This window comes from Rhinopithecus bieti, unplaced genomic scaffold (genome assembly GCF_001698545.2).
Source record: "Rhinopithecus bieti isolate Rb0 unplaced genomic scaffold, ASM169854v2 scaffold_33937, whole genome shotgun sequence".
Taxonomy (NCBI): domain Eukaryota; kingdom Metazoa; phylum Chordata; class Mammalia; order Primates; family Cercopithecidae; genus Rhinopithecus; species Rhinopithecus bieti.
In genome coordinates, this window is record NW_016814873.1 from 775431 (window position 1) to 785563 (window position 10133).

At 53.2% G+C, this 10133-nt stretch overlaps 2 protein-coding genes across 2 annotated transcripts in view; one reads left to right on the forward strand and one right to left on the reverse strand.

Moving 5' to 3' along the window:
* The window catches only part of MEX3A (mex-3 RNA binding family member A), a 44378-nt gene extending 42297 nt beyond the window's left edge, over nt 1-2081 (reverse strand). The window contains exon 1 of the mRNA XM_017852421.1: nt 1908-2081. Within this exon, the coding sequence (XP_017707910.1) occupies nt 1908-2081 (174 nt within the window). The remainder of the gene's footprint in view (nt 1-1907) is intronic.
* Nucleotides 1833-10133, forward strand: part of LMNA (lamin A/C) — a 30292-nt gene continuing 21991 nt past the window's right edge. Inside the window, exon 1 of the mRNA XM_017852426.1 lies at nt 1833-2435. Coding sequence (XP_017707915.1) covers nt 2080-2435 — 356 coding nt within the window. The 5' untranslated portion in view covers nt 1833-2079. The remainder of the gene's footprint in view (nt 2436-10133) is intronic.

The window sequence follows — 10133 nt, forward strand, 5'->3', positions numbered from 1 at the left end:
ACCCAGAACTGAGGGTCTGTCCAGCCCTGCTTTCCTTGTGTTTGAGAGAAGCCCTGATATCCTGGAGCTGTACAAGGTAGCAACGTAATTTGATTTTCCTGGTTGCTCATTGGAGGATAACCTGTGGGAGGCAGTTGGGCAGAGCATGCAGGCAGATGGGGCCCAGACCTCAGTGCTGCCACCTCTTAGAGAGGATGAGGTGGGCCGGGCGTGGTGGCTGACACCTGTAATCCCAGAACTTTGGGAAGCTGAGGCAGACAGATTACCTCAGGTCGGGAGTTCGAGACCTGTTTGACCAACATGGTGAAACCCCATCTCTATTAAAATAAAATAAAATAAAATAAAAAATTAGCTGGACAAGGTGGTGGGTGCCTATAATCCCAGCTACTCAGGAGACTGAGGCAGGAGAGTCTCTTGAACCCTGGAGGTGGAGGTTGCAATGAGCTGAGATCATGCCACTGCATTCCAGCTTGGGTGAGAGAGCAAGACTTCATCTCAAAAAAAAAAAAAAAAATAGAGGATGAGGTGGCTGGTGGGACCAGAATAGGGGCCAGGATGAGGGGAGGGGAGTGGAAGACTTATCAAAAGGGTCCTTGGTGAGGCCTGAGGATGGAGGCTCCAGAACCTGAGCTAGGGAACCCTGGGGACCTGGGTGATCTCATTTTGTGAGAGAGCCTGGCCCCTCCCGAGAGCCAGCTGCAAAATGGACCTGGCCAGAGAGGAAAGTAGAGATGAATGTGGTGCTGGCCTTTGCAGCCAGCAAGGCTGTGGGGTCTTTGCTGTTCCTGCCCCCCACTACCTTCTTGCCCCCTACTACCTTCTTTCTGGCTGAAACCAGGATAGAGACCCAACATTGGCTGTCCAGCCCCCAGCCCTGCTCCCCCTTTCAGGCCTCTCTGGGAACCACAGAAATCTGGGACCTAGTGTCCTGGCAACGTAATAAATGCACACACAGCTCTGGTATCTGTTTTAAATTATCCATTAAAATAAGTACAGTTCTGGGGAAAAAAATTAAGTTGACTGGGTGGGGTAAGCAGTAGAAAGGGACTGAAGGGGGAAGGAACCCAGGCAGTGCTTGGGTCCAAAGGAAGGGGACAGGAGATGGAAGGGGGAAGTGCCTGGCTCCTATTCTTGGCCTTCTTTAGGGGACTGTGGCTTGTTGCTTGGGTCTAAAACCGAATGCTTGGTTTTGAAGGGAGATATATTGGGGCAAAAGAAAGCAAAAAAGGGACCCCCAAACTCCTTGATCCCTGGCCTCAAATTGGGGGCATAAAGGAAGTCAGGTTCCAGAATTTTGTTCCCCCCAGGGAACCCGGGCATTCCTTCTCCACCCCACTCCTGGCACACTGAGATGCAGCTCTGAATGGGCTGCCCACGTGTGGAGGGGGGTTGGGGTGACTCACTATTACTACTGGGAGGACAGGGGGAGCCAGTGGTGGAAGAAGGGTGAGTCACACTGATGGGCACCAGCCTCAGCCCTCCCCCCACTTTCCTGGCTCCCAGCCCTGCCTGCCTGACACTCTCCCTTGCTTTGCACCCACTTCCCTCTCTTTCTCTGCCACCCTTTTGCCCACCCACTCTCCCTCCTTGGCTCTGCCCTCTAGCCCAGAAGGTCTGAGGCAATGGGGGCAAGCTTGGAGCCGGCAGTACTGAGCAGGCAGGAGCCAAGAGAGGGGAAGCTTAAGCCTCACGCAGTTAGGGGTGCGCTGGAGAGGGTGGGGCTCGACTCCGCCACACCCCAACGGTCTTTCCCCCTCCTCACCACTCCTGCCCCCACCCCCATGGATCTGGGACTGCCCCTTTAAGAGCAGTGGCCACTCCTCCCTTCAGACGAGGACCTATTAGAGCCTTTGCCCCGGCGTCGGTGACTCAGTGTTCGCGGGAGCGCAGCACCTACACCAGCCAACCCAGATCCCGAGGTCCGACAGCGCCCGGCCCAGATCCCCACGCCTGCCAGTAGCAAGCCGAGAGCCAGCCGGCCGGCGCACTCCGACTCCGAGCAGTCTCCGTCCTTCTGCCCGAGCCCCGCGCCCTTTCCGGGACCCCTGCCCCGCGGGCAGCGCTGCCACCCTGCCGGCCATGGAGACCCCGTCCCAGCGGCGCGCCACCCGCAGCGGGGCGCAGGCCAGTTCCACTCCGCTGTCGCCCACCCGCATCACCCGGCTGCAGGAGAAGGAGGACCTGCAGGAGCTCAATGATCGCTTGGCGGTCTACATCGACCGTGTTCGCTCGCTGGAAACGGAGAACGCAGGGCTGCGCCTTCGCATCACCGAGTCTGAAGAGGTGGTCAGCCGCGAGGTGTCCGGCATCAAGGCCGCCTATGAGGCCGAGCTCGGGGATGCCCGCAAGACCCTCGACTCAGTGGCCAAGGAGCGTGCCCGCCTGCAGCTGGAGCTGAGCAAAGTGCGTGAGGAGTTTAAGGAGCTGAAAGCGCGGTGAGTTCGCCCAGGTGGCTGCGTGCCTGGCGGGGAGTGGAGAGGGCGGCTGGCCGGCGCCCCTGGCCGACTGCAGGAAGGGATTGAGAGGGCCTGAAGGCCGATAACTTTGCCATAGTCTCCTCCCTTCCCGGAACTGCCCCCAGCGAGTGACTGGCAGTGTCAAGGGGAATTGTCAAGACAGGACAGAGAGGGAAGAGGTGGTCTCTGGGAGAGGGTAGGGGGGATATAAGGAATGGTGGGGGTATCAGGGACAAGTTAGGGCTGGGGCCGGCCCGAATTCGGTCAGATTGGAATTTGCCAGCTATTTGGAGCCTGAGGGAGGGGCTTAAGCAAAACAGAACTAGCCCTGCCAGCTCGAAGAACTCTGGGCACCCAGGACACATATGAGTAACAGAAAGGGTCCTGTTAGAACTTTGTTGGAGGGCTTGGCACTGTGCCAGCTTTGCCCAAGCTGGCTCTGAACACATGATGCCCACTAAGACATCACTCCCAAGCTGGCATCTGTCCAGCGTGTTGGAGAGAGGTCAGGAAGGCAGGGCAATCCCCCTTTTCCCTCCCAAGGGCTTGGCGGTGGCCCCCTCGGCATGACCTTGTCCTAGCTTCTAAGGGTTGGGAAGCTCTCCCTCACTCTGCCACTCTGCGTGTCTGGGACCTTCCTTGGGCTCTGACGGGCCCACCAAAAGAGCTCTGGGAGACGGGAGATCGGGACATTGGCTCCCCCGCAGCTCCCACAGCCCTTGGCCTGCTTGGCCCAGGAATGCAAGGGAGGGAGGGAGACAGAGGGCAGAGGCTCCCAGCTCAGGAAGTTGTGTTATGCCCAGGTCTGGCCGCACTCCTCCCTTGGCCCACTGCCTAGTGTCTTCGAGGGTTGGGGGCACTGTCCTTCCCTCCTTGGGGTGAGCCACTTTCATTTTCCCAGCGAGGCCAGGCAGTCTTTGCTCGGGCCCATCCTCTTAGCTGCTGACGTTTTGATCTTTGTCTTATTAAAGTGCTGGAATACAGTGACATTTTTGAAATCCAGCCGTTGGAAGCTTCAGGCCACTCCCACTTTACCCACCCCTGCCCCACCCTACCCCACCCTGCTCAACTCCGCCTTCTTCTTTCCTAAAAAAGCCTTGGGAGCTTGGAAGTATAGGCCTTCCTCTTCCAGCCCCCCCAAAATTTGGTTCCCTTCTTCCTGCCTTCCCTTTCTCTATGCAGATCCAGGCTAAGAGCACTAACAGGGCTTGGAGAGCCCTAAAGGGCTGTTGGCTTTGACTTCTTCTCTCCCTTTTATCAACTACTCCAAACTTCTGCTCTTCCCAGAACCCTTTGCTAGGTGTGGTGGGTGTGGCAGATCCATCACCCTTATTTTTTTTTTTTTGAGATGGAGTTTCGCTTTTGTTGCCCAGGCTGGAGTGCAATGGCGCAGTCTCGGCTCACCGCAACCTCCGCCTGCCAGGTTCAAGCGATTCTCCTGCCTCAGCCTCCCAAGTAGCTGAGATTACAGGCATGTGCCACCATGCTGGGCTAATTTTGTATTTTTAGTGGAGATGGGGTTTCTCCATGTTGGTCATGCTAGTCTTGAACTCCCAATCTCAGGTGATCCACCTGCCTTGGCCTCCCAAAGTCCTAGGATTATAGGCGTGAGCCACCAGGCTGGGCCCATTGCCCTTCTTTCTGAAGAGTCAATGGAAGTTGTGTGTAGGAAGACAGGCTCAACCTTTTTTTCTTTCTTTCTTTTTTTTTTTTTGAGACAGGGTCTCACTCTGTTACCCAGACTGGAGTGAAGTGGTGCGATCTTGGCTCACTGCAACCACCACCTCCCAGGCTCAAGAGATTCTCCTGCCTCAGCCTCCCGAGTAGCTGGGATTACAGGCGTGAGCCACCACACCCGGCTAATTTTTTTCTTTTTTTTTTTTTGTATTTTTAGTAGAGACAGGGTTTCACCATGTTGACTAGACTGGTCTCAAACTCCTGCCTTCAAATGATCCACCTGCCTCAGCCTCCCAGAGTGCTGGCATTACAGGTGTGAGCCACCATGCCCGGCTATCAACCTTTATTTTGTTTTTTTGAGATGGAGTCTCGCTTTGTTGCCCAGGCTGGAGTACAGTAGTGTGATCTCAGCTCACTGCAACCTCTGCCTCCTGGGTTCAAGCCATGCTTCTGCCTCAGCCTCCCAAGTAGCTGGGACAACAGGTGCCTGCCACCACACCTAGCTAAATTTTGTATTTTTAGTAGAGATGGGGTTTCACCAGGTTGGCCAGGGTGGTCTCGAACTAACCTCAAGTCATCTGCCCACCTCAGCCTCCCAAAGTGTTGGGGTTAAAGGTGTGAGCCACTGCGCCTGGCTTCTTTTTTTCTTGAGATAAGGTTTCACTCTGTTACCCAGGCTGGAGTGCAGTGGCAAGGTCATGGCTCACTGCAGCCTCCACCTCCCTGGCTCAAGCCATCCTCCCGCCTCAGCCTCCTGAGTAGCTGGGAGCACAGGCAAGCACCACCACTCACAACTAATGTTTTTGTATTATTTTATAGAGATGGGGTTTTGCCATGTTGCCCACGCTGCTCTTGAACTCCTGGGTTCAAGCAATCCTCCTGTCTTGGCCTCCCAAAGTGCTGGGATTACAGGGCGTGAGCCACTGTGCCCAACCTCAAACTTTATTTCTGCTGAAAGAGACCACACCTGTCCTTTTCTTTATTTTTATTGTATTTTTCAGAGACAGGGCCTTGCCCTGTTGCTCAGGCTAGAGCACAATGGTGCAATCATAACTTGTTGCAGCCTGGAACTCCTCCTGGGCTCAAGTGATCCTCCCATCTCAGCTTCCCGAATAGCTGAGACTAAGGGCAGGCACCACCACGCTTGGCTAATTTTTTTTTTTTTTCCTTTTTGTTTGTAAAGATGGAAACTTGCTATGTTGCTCTGCTGGTTCCGAAGTTTTGGCCTCAAGCAATCCTCCTGCCTCGGCCTCCCAAAGCACTGGGATTACAGGCATGCGTCACCGGGCTTGACGCCAGGCCTGTCGTTTTTCTACTAGTGATATGAACAATTTAGTTAGCAAGACAGATAGGAAGCAAGGAAGGGGAGACCCAGAGAATTCGATGTATTCTTAACCATTCCACTCAACTACCAAATCCCTATGAAGGACATTTTTAGCAGTTTTAGCAGTTTTCTGGTCAAAACTTTGATCAGGAAACAGGTTGAATGGATTCGATAGTCTCTTGCTCATCCAACCACGCCAGCTTGTCTCCTCTGCCTCCTAGTGCAGCTGTCCAGACCTGGGACACCAGGCGGGTATGTGCGCACATGGGGCAGGGCGGGGGTGTTGTGTGTACTTGTTATATTTAGCCACCTGCCTCTGTTCTCCCCCACTGATCCTGGCTGGGAAGGCTGGGCTTCCGGAAAAGAGAGGTGGATTGGCACACCTGGATCCCAAGCTGATAGAAAGTGGGGTGAAGACAAAGGGGACTCAGACTGGAGTGTCTGTCCTCTTCTATGCCCACAGTAGGAGGAGCCAGGATTGGTCACTCCCTGTTGGGTCTGCTGTGCTCAGGGTGAGGTAGAGAAGTGGGTAAAGAATTTGGGAGAGGAAAAAAGGCATTTTCCCAACCCCTCCCACCAAAGCCTAGAGAAAAGGTGTTGTCTGGTTTAATGTTTAATTAGAGCTCAGAGTTCAGGGCCAGATTTGGAGTTGGGATGGAGAATTGTTTGTAAGATCCTGTAGCAATTTTTGACTCAGCCTGGGTACCTCAACCACACTCAGGAGTTTGGGGGACCTTTCTGTTTGGCTGGATTATAGGCTCCAAGAAGAAACTCCTTTTCCCAGTACTCTCTCTCTCCTTTTTTTGAGACAGGGTCTCGTTATGTTGCCCAGGCTGGAGTGCAGTGGCGTGATCACAGCTCATGCAACGTCAGCCTCCCAGACTCTGGTGATTCTCCCACCTCAGCTTCCTGAGTAGCTGGGATTACAGGTGTGTGCCACCATGCCCAGCTGATTTTTTTTTTTTTTCTGAGACAGAATCTCGTTCTGTCACCAGGCTTGAGTGCAGTAGTGCGATCTTGGCTCATTGCAACCTCCACCTCCCGGGTTCAAGCGATTCTCCTGCGTCAGCCTCCCAATTAGCTGGGCCTACGGGCACATGCCACCACGCCCAGTTAATTTTGGTATTTTTAGTAGAGACGGGGTTTCACCATGTCGTCCAGGATGGTCTCCATCTCTTGACCTCATGATCCACCTGCCTCGGCCTCCCAAAGTGCTGGAATTACAGACGTGAGCCACTGCACCCGGCCTCCAGCTAATTATTATTATTTTTTGAGATGGAGTCTTACTCTGTTGCCCAGGCTGGAGTGCAGTGGTGTGATCTTGGCTCACTGCAACCTCCACCTCCCAAGTTCAAGCGATTCTCCTGCCTCGGCCTCCTGAGTAGCTGGGACTACAGGCACCTGCTACCATGCCTGGCTAATTTTTTGTATTTTTAGTAGAGACAAGGTTTCACCATGTTGGCCAGGCTGGTCTCGAACTCCTGACCTCTTAATCTTTCCGCTTTGGCCTTCCAAAGTGCTGGGATTACAGATGTAAGCCACCGTACCTGGCCACTAATTTTTTATATATTTTGTAGAGATAGGGTTTCACCGTGTTGCCCAAGCTGGTCTTGAACTCCTGGGCTCAAGCAATCCACCTGCCTTGGCCTTGGCCTCCCAAAGTGCTGGGATTTGTAGGCATGAGCTACCATACCTGGTCCCCCCTGCCCCTTCTCTGTCTCTTTCTAGTCTGTAGCCCAAGGGATTTGGATACCCAAGTGCAGGCAGAATGGGAAGGTTGTAAGCACCAGGGAAGCCCATCTGGAGTCCAGGCTTGCAGCTGGGCCCCACCCCAGGCAAGACAACTGGGTGGATGACTCAGATGCTGCCCCCCTCCCTCCCACCCTGGTGGCTTTACAGGAGACAGCAGGAGACAGGGTGGAGACAGCAGTTGTCTTAAAGGGAGGAATGGTGGTCTGAATGTCTACATCTTCTGCCCCCATCCCCATTGCATCCTGGAGTCCCTTGCCTGGCTCCTTCCTTAGACCCTCTAGAGGTATCTGGAACCATAGCTCTCTCTAGACAGGCAACATGCACAAGTAATTAGAATCCAGAGTTGAGTTCAGAGTTATGGATTGGGCTGCAGGATAGTGCCAGGGTCTGTGCCTTCCCATGTGAAACTGATGGAGGAAGGCTGAGTCAGAAGTGGGGAGATCCCAGGTCCACAAAGCAGAAGCGCTACTTCCACCCCAGCGAGGCCCTGGTGCTCGACAACTTCCTGGATTGCCCACCGTTGCAGCCCCAGTGTGGACACGCAGGGAGATGCAGGCTTCAGTTCATGTAGCCGCTGATCAAGACAAGAACAGCAAAGGCCACAGAGGCACAGAGGCTTGTCCCATGTCACACAGTAAAGGGGTGATAGGTCAGCACTTGAGCACAGACCTTGTAACTTCCAGTTGGGTGTGCTCTTACCATTAAGCCTCACTTCTCTAGCTTGGGGGACAGGTTGGAGGGAGGATCTAGAGGGTGAGGTAAGGTGAAGTCAGGTAGCTGAGGCTCACTTCTGCAGCCTGGAAATTCTGCTCTGGGGCCAGTGACACCTTAATGCTCTATGACCATACTTGGTGGCTCATGCCTGCAATCCCAGTGCTTTGGGAGGCTAAGGCAGGAGGATCACTTGAGGCCAGGAGTTTGAGACCAGCCTGGGCAACATAGCAAGACCCCCTTCTGTACAAAAAAATTAGCTGGTCAACACCTGTAGTTCCAGCTACTCGGGAAGCTGAGGCAGGAGAATCACCTGAAGCCAGGAGTTTGAGGCTATTGTGAGCTATGACTGCACTACTGCACTCCAGCCTGGGAGACAGAGAAAGACCCTGTCTCTGAAAAAGAAGAAAAAAAAAACTCTGCTGTCCTGCAGGGCCTGTTAGCATATGATCAATAGCCTTTGCTCCAGCCTATACCTGGAAAGACCCAGGACCCCTGCTAGCCCGCAATCGTGAGACTGTCAGAGCCCTGGGAGGCTGGTGATTCTTGTCTTGAGACTATCTCGAGACTTGTCATGGGAATTGTCCACCTGGATTGAAAGGAAGCTGTGCCTTTTGGCAGACCCATTAAGTTAATGGGATTGGAGACCTTTGAGGATGCATGGGCCCTGGGCTTTATCTGAGGGTACCTCCTGGTGTTACCTCTCCAACCCTCCACTACCAAATCCACATTCTTTTTTTTTTTTTTTTTTTTTTTTGAGACAGTCTCACTCTCTGGCCCAGCCTGGAGTGCAGTGGCATGATCTTGGCTTACTGCAATCTCTACCTCCCGGGTTCAAGTGATCCTCCCACCTCAGCCTCCCAAGTAGCTGGGACTATAGGCACGTGCCACATGCTCGGCTAATTTTTCTATTTTTAGTAGAGACCGGGTTTCATCATGTTACCCAGGCTGGTCTTGAACTCCTGGGCTTAAGCAATCCACCCACCTTGACCTCCCAAAGTGCTGGGATTACAGGTGAGAGCCACTGCACCCCAGCCCAAATCCACATTCTGATTCAAAGAGAAAGAAGAAGGGTGCAGCTAAACCTGGGGGTGAGAAGTACTTAAAGAGCCCAAGAGAAACAAAAGAGAGAATAATTCCTCACTAGGACCCCCTATTGCCTTCCCACTATTGGTGCCCTTGCTTGGCACTTCCCCTGGCCTCCAGGAGTCTGAGACTTATTCTTGCATGGATGTGCCCATTGCCCCCACTCCCAGGTCCACCCCCCAGTGATTTAGTAGCTTAGTGTCTGCGCTGAAGCCCAGGACAGCTGGTCGGACAACTGGCAGGAGATCCCTTCACCTACCAACTGTGCTTTCTGCTCCCCTCCCCCTCGCTTCCCTCCTCCCCAGCCCCTCGCCGCCCCTAGCAGCTGCAGCAGCCAAGACCAAGTCTTCAGAGGCTCAGACACGAGGGCAGGGTTCATTCCATTCTCACCTCCTTGGGGGCCCAGTGTACTGACAGGCCATGCTCTAATATTATAGGAGATCTCTGGAAGATTGCAGGGTCTCTTATCCCTCAATAAGGGGCAAGGCAAGCCAGGTGCAGCGGCTCACTCCTATAATCCCAGCACTTTGGGAGGCCGAGGGGGACAGATCACTTCAGGTCAGGAGTTTGAGACCAGCCTGGCCAACATGGTGAAACTCTGTCTCTACTAAAAATACAAAAATTAGCCAGAAATTGCTTGAACCCAGGAGATCGTGCCACTGCACTCCAGCCAGGGTGACAGAGCAAGACTCCATCTCAAAAAAGTAATACTACTAATAAATAAATAAATAAGGGACAAGGTGATCCACCAACAAAATGACAGGCATTGTGATACAGTAGACACCCTAGCCCTCAGTGCCGTTAGTTCTGGGCATGGCCCTTTCACTAAATTGCTGTGTGACCTTGAGCAAATCACCTCCCCTCTCTGGCTTTCCTTAGCTGTAAAATAAAGGGATTGGAGCAGAAACTCTCCAGAGACCTTTTAGGTTCCAAAGTAGTACAGTGACCCACAAAGTGGGAAAACAGTCCTCTAAAATGCCAAGTTATTAATAGTAAAATCAAATATAAATAATGTGAATACAGTTAATAGCTAACGCTGTTCTCAATGAAAATGTTTCCCACAAGCTGTGGAATTAAAAATACTACCACATTTCTGGCCGGGCGCGGTGGCTCAAGCCTGTAATCCC